General features: G+C 40.7%; 1 protein-coding gene across 1 annotated transcript in view; it reads left to right on the top strand.

Annotated features, from left to right (window-relative positions):
- The first annotated feature begins 386 nt into the window (after positions 1-386).
- Positions 387-14,638, top strand: part of CABIN1 (calcineurin binding protein 1) — a 116,619-nt gene continuing 102,367 nt past the window's right edge. Inside the window, exons 1-17 of the mRNA XM_059485268.1 lie at positions 387-522; positions 1,458-1,595; positions 2,667-2,731; positions 3,172-3,264; positions 3,532-3,645; positions 3,791-3,925; positions 4,176-4,356; positions 5,129-5,258; positions 5,913-6,062; positions 7,327-7,610; positions 8,160-8,328; positions 8,759-8,895; positions 9,269-9,486; positions 10,883-10,961; positions 11,197-11,384; positions 13,007-13,156; positions 13,945-14,139. Coding sequence (XP_059341251.1) covers positions 2,729-2,731; positions 3,172-3,264; positions 3,532-3,645; positions 3,791-3,925; positions 4,176-4,356; positions 5,129-5,258; positions 5,913-6,062; positions 7,327-7,610; positions 8,160-8,328; positions 8,759-8,895; positions 9,269-9,486; positions 10,883-10,961; positions 11,197-11,384; positions 13,007-13,156; positions 13,945-14,139 — 2,226 coding nt within the window. The 5' untranslated portion in view covers positions 387-522; positions 1,458-1,595; positions 2,667-2,728. The remainder of the gene's footprint in view (positions 523-1,457; positions 1,596-2,666; positions 2,732-3,171; positions 3,265-3,531; positions 3,646-3,790; positions 3,926-4,175; positions 4,357-5,128; positions 5,259-5,912; positions 6,063-7,326; positions 7,611-8,159; positions 8,329-8,758; positions 8,896-9,268; positions 9,487-10,882; positions 10,962-11,196; positions 11,385-13,006; positions 13,157-13,944; positions 14,140-14,638) is intronic.

The raw sequence follows: 14,638 nt of genomic DNA, 5'->3' as shown, positions 1-14,638 counted from the left end.
TTTAACACTGCCCAGGGAGGTGGCGGAATCACCATCCCTGCAAGTGTTTAAAGAAGGACTGGACGTGGTCTGGCCGGCACGGGGGTGTCGCTTCCCAGCCGGGACCGTGAGCCCGGGGCTTTCCCGGCCGGGATCCCGAGCCCGGAGCTTTCCCGGCCAAACCGAGCCCGGAGCTTTCCCAGCCGGGATCCCGAACCCGGAGCTTTCCCAGCCGGGATCCCGAGCCCGGAGCTTTCCCGCCCAAACCGAGCCCGGAGTTTTCCCAGCCGGGACCTCGACCCCGAGGCGCCCTCAGCCGCCGCTCCCGCCCCCCAGTGCGCGGCACTGCCATTGGCTGGCAGCGCAGGGCGGCCCGGCCAATGCGGCGCTGCGTTGCTGGCGCCGCGGCTCCGGAGGCGGTTGCGGTGGAAACGGGCGGAGCGCGGCTCCCGGGGGAGCGGCGGGAGCCTGAGGGAGCCGCGCCGGGAACCCCCCGGGAACCCCCCGGGAGCAGCGCCGGCATGCCAGGGGCCGCCCCGCGAGGTGAGTGTCCCGTCCGCCCCGCCCCGCGGAGGGGCAGCGGCGTTCGGGCCCTGCCCCGCGAGGGTGGCGAGAGCCGGGCCTGAGCGGCCTCGGCCGTGCCCGTCCCTCCGCGGGGCCGCGGGCGGAGGCGAACGGGGGCTCCCGGCCCCGTGTGCCGCCCTCCGGGCCAGCGGCGAGAGCAGCGTCCCTGGGCTCCGTGCGGAAAGTGATCGTGTTCCGTCAGAACGGCTGTGCTGAAGCGAGGCGGAGCTTTGCAATGTTAAAGAAAGAAAGCCAGAACAAAACTCAAGTGTTATTAAACGTGTAACTGCAATGCATGGATCCCCAGTGTAGCAGGAACAACAAAAGCTGGGAAAGCCCAAGTCACTCCCTTTGTTTCTTACTTAGAAGTTGCGAACACAAGTTCTGGGAGCAAGAGCTGACATTGGAAATATTTGCTTAAATTCTAAACTGCTAAGGTTAAAGGAGGGAAGGTTTTGAAGGCAAAAGTCCTATTGCCTTTGAGGATGTGCACACCTGTTGTAGGCACAGATTTATAGCCAGACACTCTTGTATCTGTTAAAATTCAAACTGGTTTGTACTTAATATGAGAGAGGAGTTATTTTTTGCCTGCTTGTCTCATGTAGCTGTGTTCCTCTGGAGTGCTAATAGTGACACACTCAGTTTAGAAGTGCTGTGGCACTGCTGGAACTCCCTCCCTCAGTTTTGCAGCCATGTGCAGTGCCTGGTTTGAAGTAAAATGAAATAACACCCTGCCAAAGCTGTGGGGCAACGCCTGCCCCTGCTTGCCAGCAGCACCTCAGTCCTGTTTGGTTCTGTGCTTTCAGCCTGTGAACACCAGGCAGGAGTGTGGTTGTCACTAAGTTCCTGCCTGTTACAAGCTTCCAGTGTAAATAATAAGTGGAACTGAAATTGTTTTCCCACATTTTCTGCAGTTGCATTTTCCCCAAGAGTCCAGCCTCGGATGTAAAGCCTTGACTGTAGTCCCTGCTGTTGCCTTCCTCTGCCACCTTGAGCAAGATTATTTGGATTCAGCAAAGGTCTTGGGCATATTACTGAATACAGGCATTTTTGTAAGTGGATTTACAACTTAAACATGTAATTGATTTGGGATCATACAGACTGAGTTACTTAAATGTCACAAGCATCTACACCCTGTCCAAATGTGTAACTCAGTCTATCTGAAAGCAACCATTAATATCTCTGCATGTATTTTCTTAATGTGAAAATAGACAAGGAGCTTGTCCTGAAGATTTGAAGTTTTATTAATGTTTATCTGGTGACTTTAAAGAGAAAAATGCTTTATTGCTGTGCAGTTGTCAGTCTGGTTTAACCACAGGCAGGGAGAACCAGTGGTGCATGGGCCAGCATTGCTGAATGAGTGAAATTCCTGTCAGGCTCATTTTCTCCACATGCAGAACTCATCATGATGATGTATGAGTTAATTCAGCTTAGAGTTCAAAGCTCCCACTGCTTCCTGCTGTGGCTAATTCTGGATTTACTCTTCTATTAAAGGATATTAAAGACTGTTTTTAGCCTGTCTTGCATATGTCATCTTCTTGTTTGAGTTGATGGGAATGTTTTATCATGTAGCAGTGAAGGTTTTCTATAAAGCAGCACAGAGCTCTTTCATATTTTTTGCCTTTACTAACATGATGTTTCGAGCAGTTAATTGAATATAAATTATGAGCTTACTTATGAAGAAAAAATTACTTACAGGTTATAAAAGTGTATTTACCCCTTCAAACTTTTTATCAGGTGGTAAAAAGGACTGGAAGTATGAATGTTCTTTTTCAGAATGAAGAAATGCTAGTTAGAAAAAGTTCCATTTCTTTTGTTTGCACCCATCTAGTAGATGTGTGTCTGCAGTAGCTAGAACTTGTTTTTGCATTGGGGCTGGTCTGTAGAGGTTGGTCAGGATACTCAGAACAGCTGTGGGACAAACACTGGTTCTCTTGTACCAGGGGTGGCAGCAATTAAAATTATTCCTCAGTGGAATCATTGTTCCTTAGTTGGTGGGCTATCTCTTAGCATGGGGTGGTGGTTAATTGGTTATTAAAGTATTCCTGTAAAGTATTGTCTTTTATTTCTGAATGTTTTTTTTGGTGAACAGAATAAATATTCTAATCCTGTTTGCTTTCCAGGCCTGTTTGTGACAGACTCTTCCTTCTATTCCTGGAGAAAGACATTGTGAATAGTTGTGAACATGGTAAGGCTTTTTTGAGATGGCTTTTGAGGTGTTTAGCTAGCAATAAAATTGAGAATTTTCCTCTTTCCCTGGACTAAGAGTAAATTGCCATAATGAGAACTTTGTTTTCGGAGTGATTGTAGTTATTGGTAAATTTAAGAATTTGGAAAAAAAATCACTGTAATGCATATGGCTATTTAGGAAAGCTCTTGCTTGCAAGACACTTGAAATTTCGTTTTTTCAGCTGATTTTGGATGGGAAATGGTTTTGATATTTGTTTATTTGCAATTAGGGATGATTAAATTAATGACAGCTCTTGTAACTTTGTGTAGAGATCTCTCAGTATTGTTTGTGTACCAGTTAATTAAAAAAAAAGAGAAAAATCCAGTTTTCAAAGGACTGGGACATCTGTAGGTGCCACATTTCTCACATTTCTGGTGATGTCTCAATTGCCGTTCCAGATCCGCATTGCAGCGCTGAACGCGAGCTCCGCGGTTGAGGATGACTATGAAGGTACCTTCAAAAGCCATAAAACACAGACCAAGGAAGCTCAGGTGAGTCATTCCACAGTTATCTTAATGAAGTTTTGTCTCAATGGGACTTTTGTCCTCTAATTGTAGGGATTTGTTCAACCATGATATTTTGTTCTTATAAAAGTTTAGTTACTCTGTGACTTGATAGAGTAACTAAAACTTCACTCGAGTTGTTTTAGGACAGTAACACAAATGTTCTGCTGTATAGCAGAAAGTATTGAAAGTGTGAAACCAAATATATTTAATAAAGTTTTCTTAATAAATACATTCTAATTATTTAAATCACAGGAAGCAGAAGCTTTTGCTTTGTACCACAAAGCTCTGGACCTTCAGAAACATGACAGATTTGAGGAGTCTGCTAAAGCTTATCATGAGCTACTTGAGATTCGTCTTCTGAGAGAGGTCAGTGACCTTGGGACAATGACACTCTGGAAACTGTTTGCTATATTTTGTCTTACTTCACTTCTAACTGGCTAACTAGAAATGTCAGTACTTGTTACTTGTCTGATTCCTAATGCCCACATTGCATTTATTTTTTTATTTCTAGGCCGTTCTTTCTGGTGATGAGAAAGAAGGGCTGAAGCACCCGGGCTTGATGTTAAAATACTCCACCTATAAAAACCTGGCACAACTGGCAGCACAGCGGGATGACTTAGAGACAGCCATGGAGTTCTATCTGGAGGTACAGTGCAGCTGAAATTAGACACTGGAGCCTTAATATTTGTGAAAACTTCTTAAAATACAGACAGACACATCCAGCATACATCATGTCAGTGTACAGTTGAATACTGTGGTTTTTCTGATGCTGTGTGGGATAAAATTGGTCCACCAAAGCAGTTGTGGTCCTGCTGAAAACTAAAGCAGTGCCAGTCCTGCAGCAAGGTGGGTTTGCATGTCTGAAATGTGGATGATTCTGTTTGTTGTGTTTCCAGGCTGTAATGCTGGACTCCACTGATGTGAATCTCTGGTATAAAATCGGTCGTGTGGCGATAAAGCTGATCCGCCTGCCCTTGGCTCGTCACGCTTTTGAAGAAGGGCTCAGGTGCAATCCTGATCACTGGCCTTGTTTGGATAACCTTATCACAATTTTGTATACACTCAGTGACTATACAAGTGAGTACAGTGCATGAACAGCATCTCAGTATGTGATTTTACATACCAGAAAAAATTGTTACAATGAAATCTATAGGTTGAAGTGTGTCTTGCTTAAGCAATGCAGCAGGGTTTGATAGAGACTGCTACTCCATGATAGAGATTTTACTGAATTATAAAGCATGATGGTTTAGAGAAGTTTTATTATTTACTTTTGGTTACCCTAAAAATAAATGTCTGTGGTCTCACAGATCAGAGCCTCTGCAGGAAGTTCCCTGTACACTGTTCCTCTACCTTTCCACCTATGTTGGTTTTGGTTTTCTGGTAATTTCCTGCTGCATAACTCCAGGGTTTGGGTATAAATCTACAGTCTCATTCATAGCCTGGAAGGATTAATTGTAGTTACAGCAGTGGATACACTGCTTGCTTCACTAATGGAATCTGTAGTTAAGACATTTGATAACATAAAAATGGTGAATAATTGTGTTGCTGTTTTATGGTTCTAATTTCTTCTGTGCCAGAACAGGCTTGAAAGTAAGTGAAAGATGTACTCCAAACATTGTTTAAACAAAATTAATTACTTTTTTTTTTTTCTGGATACAGTACCTAGGAAGACACAATAGGCTATTTTAACTGTATGCATGTAATTATTTAACACCTTACAAAGCAATTGGACTAATTAATGTAAATGTCACATTTGGGTGGAATTCAGTGGTGTATGTGAGGCCCAGAAATGGGAGCTTTGAATGAACCAAAGCAGCCATTGACCATTCCATTTTTATTTCTCTGTCAGCATGTTTGTACTTTATCTGCAAAGCTCTGGAAAAAGATTGTCTGTATAGCAAAGGATTGGTTCTGAAGGAGAAGATCTTTGAGGAGCAGCCTTGCCTCCAGAAAGATTCCTTAAGGATGTTTCTCAAATGGTGAGTTTTGTCTTATTAGAGTATATACTGCCTTTGGGGTGTAAATTTTGGGTTTGGGGTTGCTCAGATCTTGTGCTTTTACCTTGCTGACCTTCCTTCTGAATAATAACATGTTGGTGCTGCTGACAGAATGTTCTTCAGGAATTCCTTTTGAAGCAAGGTAGAAAGATGAAAATAATCCATTTGTTGCTGCTCATTTATTTTCATACCTAGATCTCTTGTAATCATCTGCCTTTATTTTACTAATTAGTTCCTGATCCCTGCAGCATTCACTTTAGTTTTCCTAATTAAAACAAACCAATAACAGCCAAAACAACTCTCACCCCCCAAGAAAACCTCACCAAAAACTCCCCTTTTCTATCTGTATGGATTTTATAGGAGGAGTGGGTAGGAGGAAAGTGGGAAAATAGAGGCCCATAAAATTTACAGGATGTGTCTAAGTTAACTGATCATTCAGAACAAAGATTTCTGGTGGTTGAGACATCTATATATGAGTGTGCCATAAAGTTGGTAGCATGATGTTATGTGAATGCTTCTTTTAATGCTGCTTTTGTTACTTTACATGATGCTATTAAATGAATCCCCTCTAGGCTTTAATAAAACAACCCAGCAAACAAAAACTTTCACTTATCTCCATTTTTTGTTATTTCTTAGTGACATGTCTATCCATAATGTGAATGTGAGTGCAGCTGAAGCAGGAAGGATCATAAATGAGGCGCTGGAGCTCCGTAAGAAGAGACAGGTGCTGCTGGTGCGTGACAGGGAGCCAGACCTCAGGCTGGTGCAGCCAATTCCCTTTTTCACGTACGTCTTGGTATTTTCTCTTTTCAAAAAGATCCTCTGAAGCACATATCCTGATAACTGTGTTGTGCTTTAGATTTCTTCAAAACACCTTTATTACAGCGACCTGTGTGGGCCGCTGGCTGGTGATAGAGAGACAGTGAATCTTGTATCTTGATCAGAAGGCTTGATTTATTAATATATGATATTATACATTATAGTTATACTAATAGAATATAGAGAGAGGTTTTGCAGAGCTGCTAGCTAAGCTAAGAAGAGATAGAAAAGAACCCACAAAAAAGTTGTGGCCAAGGACTCAGTCCCCTGGCTTGAACTGATGATTGGCTCTTAATTATAAACATAGAAAATGAGCCAATCAAGGTGAATCCTATTGCATTCCACAGCAGCTGATAATAATTGTTTACCTTGTCTTCAGAGGCCTCTGGCCTCCCGAAGACACAGAAATCCAAAAGGAAGGATTTCTGTGGAGAAATGTCTGCGACACACCTTTTATTTCCTTGTAAAAACAAACCAACTCCCTCAGCATTTTCTTACAAGGTTATAGGTTGGTTTGGTGTGCTTGTGGTTTTAGCATAAACCCCACAGCTATTAGTTTTCAACTTTTGATTTTAAACCAGTGATGTAAAAAACAAATGTGCTATCTGAGAATGATTTGGCAGCTATTCCAACATACTACTGGATTTTTCATATATGACTAGTTTGTATGTGAATTTCAAAGCAACTTTAGTTTTTAAAAATTGTTTTTACTACTGGAATAATGAAAACTCAGAAAAAAATTTGCAATTCTTTACTTGCAGGAAGATATAAGGATACTAGTAAGTTGTTATGTGTGTCTTTATTAAGGCATAAAGGATTGGGGTTTGGTTTTTGTATTGCACAAGTTTTTCTGGAATATTAATGGACTCTGCATGTAGTTTGTATTGCAGAGAAATTGTTCACACTTGTGAATAAGGATGAGTTCTTTTAGTGTTGCTGATTGAATGCAGAACCTGAAAATTTTCTTTGACACTACTTTTTTTTTAGCTTTTGGTATAATTTCCTCAGCAACTACTGCATGAACCTTGTGTTTTTAGAGACATTTTTTGAGTGCTGGAACAGGTTTTTGACACTCAGGTGTGTATGGTTGTCCCACTGAGAAGCTGCTCTTGCTATCTCTAAGCTGTTAGTGAAAAAACAATGTTGAATGCTGTTAGGTTTGTAAACTTAATATAGAAAATAGTGTGACAAGAAGTGAAGACATTGTGATGCTGTTGTGTTTCCCTTGCAGGTGGAAGTGTTTGGGAGAAGCCTTGCTTGCCATGTATCAGCACCTCACAACGTGTGATCCTCCTCGCCCCAGTCTGGGAAAGAGAATTGATCTCTCAGAGTACAGAGACCCAGTTCAACATTTGATGCTTTCTCCCACCTCTACTCCTGTCAGTGTTATTCAGCCAACTCCTGTCAGCACTAATCCAGTGGTGACAGTGCCAGATCCTGTGTTACCTTACACTCCAACCACACCCAACTTCCCAAGTCACAGCCAGAGTTCATTGGAGCCAGGAGCTGCTGTAGGTGAGCAAGGTACTTCAGTCTAAGATTCAAGATACCTTTCCTACTTATCTGGGTATAAAAATCACTTCAGAATTCTTTGGGACATGCTGTCTTTCAGCTGCACATTGGTGGAGTCAGAGCCTTTTCAGCATATGTGTAACACCTGATAGAGAAAGTGAAGGAGTATCTGACCTTTTCTGGTTTTGTGCTGTTACCCCACACTTCAGTTTTTCAGTCTTTAGGATGTGAAAAATTGTGACTCCATTCCAGCAGTGATGCATATCAAACTTTTAATGATGGGAGCTCCTTAGAATGAATGAGCTGCTTTACAAAAAGATGACTGTGTTATTTTTCTGCTCATGTGTCACTTTAAGAAGCTGAGAAGACCAAACTGTCAGCTATATTTATTTGAAATCTGTACAAGATTTTTTTGGCACTGTCTTCAGAAGGAAACCAATGAATCTCAAGTGCTGCTGTGTAATTACGTTTTTAAAAATAAAAAAGATTACTCACTTTTTATTTGTCAATTTAACCTGTCAGGTTTTGAGTTTTTTTTCATTATGTTTTTAGGTGACATATCTGCAGGTGATAAATCTAAGAAAGGAGTGAAGAGAAGAAGAATTACAGAAGACAGTGGAGAAACAGCCAAAAGGAGATCTGCCAGAGTTCGGAACACCAAGTGTAAGAAAGAGGAGAAGGTTGACTTTCAGGAGCTGTTGGTGAAATTCCTTCCTTCCAGGTACTGTACTGTGAAAACTTTCATTATAAGATGATCAGAGGTGAAGCTGTTTGGGATTTTGTTTGATTGATATCCTCCCAACCTTAAAACTACTGGTCCAATGTTTTTTTTGGTTTTTTTTAAGCAGATGTGGTGCATTATCTTCTGATAAATTTAATAATATTGCTTTTAGTAAAAATTGCTGAATTAAAATTAAATAAAACAGCTTTTACTGCTGTTAAAGTGAATTAGTGGACAATGCACAAATCAAAATGGATAAGATAAAGTAATCTTGATTTGGACAAAAGGAACCGGATGCAAATCTCTGAATTTGTTTCAGTAATATATTCTCACTGTTAACATTTGCACAGTGTTTCATATTTAGATTTCATCTAGTAATAAAGAATGAGGACTTTGTTGATATTGTGGTTCTTGCCCCCCTTTCACACAGATTAAGGAAATTGGACCCTGAGGAGGAGGAGGACCCTTTCAATAACTATGAGGTGCAATCAGAGATCAAAGAGGAGAATTTTCAGCATGTTGGACCACACAGAATGTCCTTTGATTCTACAACATTTATGGAGTCTGGTAGGGATTGCCTTATATCCTTTGCTCATTCTTTGTTGGTTTTGCTGTATTGTGTGCTTTATTTTCTCTATTTTTCTGTCATGCCTGAAGATATGGAAGTATATGCTTTTTAAAAAGTATAATTTTATAGTATAGAAGTATCTCAGTTGCTACTAACTTTTTAAGTCTTGGGGAATTGCTCAATCACTGTGCAGGAGCCCAGTTGTGTGGAATTTCCATTTAAACAGATTGGAATGCAGTAACTGAATTCTGCACATGTGCAGTGCAGAACTGTTGTGATTGAAGGGCACAAAACACTGTTGAAACTTAATTCTTTCAGGTTATGATCTGCCTCAACCTTAGATGTAGGCCTTTGTGTTTTTCTGTTTTCTAGAAAAACAGGATGTTCATGAATTCCTGCTGGATAACCTGAACAATGGTGGGATCTTGGAGCTGATGATGAGATACCTGAAAGTCATCAGCCAGAAGTTCCTGGTGAAGTGGCCTCCTGGTTTGTGTGAGGTGGTGCTCAGCATCTACAACAGCTGGAGGAAGCACAGCAGCAGCCTCCCCAACCCACTCCTGAGGGACTCAAGCAATCAACACATCAAGGTAATGCAGCACCTTTCCTTATTCCGTATTTGCTGTTGTCCTGGTGTCAGGGTGCCCAAAGTACCCAGTGAGATCCAGCAGACACAGGTTTGGCTCAGCTCTGCTTGTCCCAGCTGTGGTAACTGTCCCAAACTTGGGTGCACTGCAGCTCCTGGAGCTCTTCTGGGCTGAGCACACCTGGGTGATGCCACATGCAGCTCTGACCTGTGTATAGGGTGTGTTTATGCACACATACACCCACAGAGATGTCATAGACACAGGTATATTTTACCCCTTTATTCTGTCGTTGCTCTTTCTTTTTTCCTTCCCCCCTTCCTTTTCTTCTGACGTGACACAGTTTTGTTTTGTCATCAGGTCAGAACAGAGGCTGCTCTGTTCTCACTGCCTGATTGAGGGTCAGCATTGCTGCTTTAAGTAGAGTAAATACTCTGTAGTTTTAAGATAACCTGAAATTTACAGCAAAATCCCAAACAACAACAAAACAAACCAAAACCACCTCCTCAGCATTACCATTTTATTACCTTTATCCATATGGAATTTCCTGAAAGCAAATAGAAGAAAGAATAAGTTCTTTACATTATTGTTAAACCAGCTTAATGGTAGAAGATGATATTTCGAGAATTATAAAACCAGTTCTGATAATTCTTGGCCACTGAGCCAGCCTATGTTATCTTTTTAATGTTAGCAGTCTGTATTCATTTGGAAAGTTATTTGCCTTTGGTATGACTTCAGTTGGAAATATTTTTTCAGATCAAGTGTTTTTACTTCTTTGCAAATGAAATATTAATTATGGAAATTGCTGTGTTCCATTGATGTCATTTGCAAAACAAACAAAAGTGCCTCTATGTGGCAGATGTTAAATTTTTATACATCCTGTGATTTATTTATGTATATATTTCATATATATGCCCTTTTTAAAACAAATGTAAATGTATTTATAAATGTATTCCCTTGGCTCTCATTATTACTGCATAACTGCTTACTTTTCTTAAATTTTGTCTTATTTTTCAAATGTCTGTGCTACTGCTATATTCTGGAATCGTGCTTTTGGCATGATTTGGCAATTTAATATAGTTTAATTTCAGCCAAGTTAAAAAGTAAGGATGCCTTTTTTCTAACATCAGGCAATGCTGTTCTGACCTTCTTCCATGAACTGAGATTTTTCTTTTTTAATGGTTCTGAGTATTGTTTGCCTTTGTACCTGTTGATTTGTCAGTTACTGTACACCTCAGGCAGAAGAAGTAGTTATAGCTTGGGAATAGAAATCCCAAGAGGACAAGATGAAGGCTTTCTTTGAAGTAAATTGCAAATTTAGTGATTTTTTTTTAATTTATGCTTCTTTTAATGTATTTCTTGCTGTGAATACTCTTTTGATATCTCCTTACTTTTTCTGAAGGATATGATGATAATGAGCCTTTCTTGCATGGAGCTGCAATTAGATCAGTGGCTACTGACAAAAGGGAAGAGTTCTACAGGTGAGAACTTAAATTTTCTTCAAACTCTAAAAACACTGGGAGTGTATGAAGAAGTGTTTCTAGGAATTCACTGGATTTTGGAGCTATTTTTTCTTAATATCTTCCAGATCTGTGTTTTATTGCTTTATCAATTGTTTACCTTCAGGTAGATCAGACCTTTGAAATTCTGCTCTGTGGGACTCTTTCCATGGGATGCCAGTAATTTAATAATAAAATGTAATTCATTGACTTGCAGTTTCTCCAAGAAATTGTCCTGCTGCCTCTGTGAATGGCAAGTTTGGTCCTGACTTCCCAGGAACCCATTTTTTGGGAGACCTGCTGCAGCTGTCCTTTGCATCCTCACAGCGAGATTTGTTTGAGGAAGGCTGGATGGAATTTGTCACTCGAGTCTATTGGCTCAAGGCTCGGTTCCTGGCACTGCAGGTGGGGTTTGCTTTTGGTGTAACAAACACAGCTTGTCCCAAATTCAAGTCAATATGTTATCATTTTATCACAGGGGTTCCATACCGTTATCTCTTTATCACAAAAATTCCAAACCTTCTTGGTGTTTCCTCGTGGGCAACTCCCCAGGGCACTGAGTCTTCTTCACAAAGTAACCAACTGACTCCCCCTGGCTACTTTGTGAAGAAGTGAGGGTTTGGTAGTTTGAATATTACATCAAGGCTACCCTCTCTTTTTCAAAAAGAGCCACCACACTCCTTTATTGCTCTCTTCTTCTCATTGCTTACAGCTGTGGCCTGGTAAAGTCAGGCCTGTTCCTAATCTTTGATAACTGGCCCAGCTGCAGCTCCTTAGGGCTAAGATTACTTTCTACACTACTTTTATTTTCTTATATTCTGTGTTCCTGCAAATATTCTTCAGATGCAGCTGATTCAGGAATCTCAACTCTTTTAGGCATGTGGATAAAATCAGCTTAAAACATAGTGATTTCATTTTGCTTCTAAATATGATTAACTTCCCCTGAGGGTTGAGGTGGAAATGAAGTAGGAGGTCTCACATGCTCAGCAAATATTCAGATATGTTTAATATATGTCTTTGTTTAAATGAACTTGTACTCAGCTTAAAAGAAAATATTTGTACTAAAGCTACTTGGAATAGTGTTGGGGAGCTGCAGAACATAAGATTTTTAAGGGTCTGGATTCATGGACACTGTCAGAGTTTCAGGAACACCAAAATTCAGATTTGAACTGAAACAGGCTCTTTTTTTTTACTGTTCCCTCTGCTTTTTCAAGGTGGTGTGGTTCTGCTTTTGAAGACTTTAAATTTAATATGCAAATTTTGAAGCAGAGGTTTTTAAGCCTATCACTAAGGGAATAATTTGAAAGAAATGTTATTTGATCTCAGTCTTTTTCTACCTCTCTGTGTTGCTTCCCCAGGACATCAAAGAGGGTTTTTTAATGCAATAATTATGTTTAAATCTGTTGTCAACTAATTGTGTGAGTCAGTTTTCATAAGTGTGAACTAACTTGTTCCTTCCCCCTTTTTTTTCCCTGCACCTAAGGATTCCTTTCCAATAAAGTTATTTAGAAAAAGTGAGAGTTCCTATACAACTACTGGCACTTTTTTCCTTGTAATATGCAGAGTTGTATTTTGCCTGTGCATGCCTCCCTGACATCTCAATTTCAGTACTTACTTTGCACAGAGCAAGGAGAGTTCATTCGCTTTGCAGAATATATGAATGTTTCTTTGCTCAGTGTTTTAATTTGCACAAATGGAGGAGTTATTTCTGCTGGTTTACTCTTCTGCCTTTTTAAGGAAAGGGATTTTAGCACTCCAGACCAATCTTACAAATTTATACAGGCTGAATTCCATTTTTCTTATTTGTTTCATCCATTATTGAAATAATTGGTAAATATTTTAAAATATTTTTGCTTTAATTTGAGCTATTCAGTTGAATTTATTTTATATTTTTTGAGGACATGCAGTAATCACACTGGCAGTGCCTGCATTAAATTTAAACATTTTCTACAAGTTTTGGAGACTTTCTGCTGTGAGAACTGTAGGATTTTTTTTGTTGATTGTTTTCCTGTGTATTGTTTCCATAGGGAGACATGGAACAGGCACTTGAGAACTATGATATCTGCACTGAGATGCTGCAGAGCTCCAGCAGCAGCCAGGCTGAGGCTGGCAGTGAGAGCAGCACCGTGATCCGCCTGCCCAACCTGCATGTGGATTCTGTGGTGTCTTTAGAGGAGGTAAGAGCTCATTTACAGGTGTGTGTTCCCTGTTCCATCCCTCACAATCCATCTCTCCCAGTTTCAAATGTCACCCATTAATCAATTCTTTTGTGAGGGAAGTTTGCTCCATCTCAGAGTGAGGGTTTGGTAGTTTGAATATTTTGTCAAGGCTACAAAAACTACAGTTTTTGTATCTGTTGGTCCTGTACATCTTTAGATTGTTTTTATGCAAAATAAAAACCTTAAAGCAGCAGTAAATTATTGAAACAGTCCTTTCCCTTTCCCTTTCCCTTTCCCTTTCCCTTTCCCTTTCCCTTTCCCTTTCCCTTTCCCTTTCCCTTTCCCTTTTACTTTCCCTTTCCCTTTCCCTCTTCCCTTTCCTTTTCCTTTCCTTTTCCTTTCCTTTTCCTTTCCTTTTCCTTTCCTTTTCCTTTCCTTTTCCTTTCCTTTTCCTTTCCTTTTCCTTTCCTTTTCCTTTCCTTTTCCTTTCCTTTTCCTTTCCTTTTCCTTTCCCTTCCCTTCCCTTCCCTTCCCTTCCCTTCCCTTCCCTTCCCTTCCCTTCCCTTCCCTTCCCTTCCCTTCCCTTCCCTTCCCTTCCCTTCCCTTCCCTTCCCTTCCCTTCCCTTCCCTTCCCTTCCCTTCCCTTCCCTTCCCTTCCCTTCCCTTCCCTTCCCTTCCCTTCCCTTCCCTTCCCTTCCCTTCCCCATTAAGAGCTGGGAGAAGTGGCAGTAGTGAAACATATGCAAAAACAAAAGTTAGGATTATATCATCTGTGGTTAAGATTGTATCATCTGTGATGTTTGCAGATTGAAAAGAACCTAAAATCTCTGGAGAGGTGCCAGTCTTTGGAAGAGATCCAGCGACTCTATGAGGCAGGGGACTACAATGCTGTGGTGCATCTGCTCAGGCCAACCTTGTGCTTCAATGGTTATGGCAGAGCCAAACACCTGGAGTTTGTCACATCCATACCTGAGAGACCAGCTCAGCTGCTTCTCCTCCAGGTTTGCTTTGTTTCTTACAAAATCTGTTTCAGTAAGGAATTAAGACTTACTCCTGAAAACTGGATGGAAGGATTTCTGGAGTGGATGTTAACAGTTACGAATCTTATTTACAAAGCCAGACATGGAACCAAACCTGTAAATGCTGTGAAGATCACAGCTTTGTCATCATCATTAGCAATGTGCCAGCTTCTGCTGACTGGGAATGTGGCTAAAGATGCAAGATGTTGAGGCCTCCATGGAATGAACAGAAACTTGAGTTTCCTGAGTTATTTTATGGATGAATTCATGCTGCTGTTGACTATATGGTGACTTAGAACCATTCTGAAACTTGGTTATGTAGCATATGAATGATTTTTATGCTGTAAAGACTCTCTCCTGCATGAATGAGATACTGTTGATACATGCAGTATAATTGCTGTAGAGTTAGACCATTTGACACTGTAAAAATAAGTGTTTAATAAGTGTATTAATGAGCTCAGCTCAGCTGAGTATATTAGGT

The sequence above is a fragment of the Ammospiza nelsoni genome, chromosome 18, assembly GCF_027579445.1.
Source record: "Ammospiza nelsoni isolate bAmmNel1 chromosome 18, bAmmNel1.pri, whole genome shotgun sequence".
NCBI classification, from domain to species: Eukaryota; Metazoa; Chordata; class Aves; order Passeriformes; family Passerellidae; genus Ammospiza; species Ammospiza nelsoni.
Note: the sequence above shows the minus strand (reverse complement) of the source record. Positions and strands in the feature narration are given on the sequence as shown.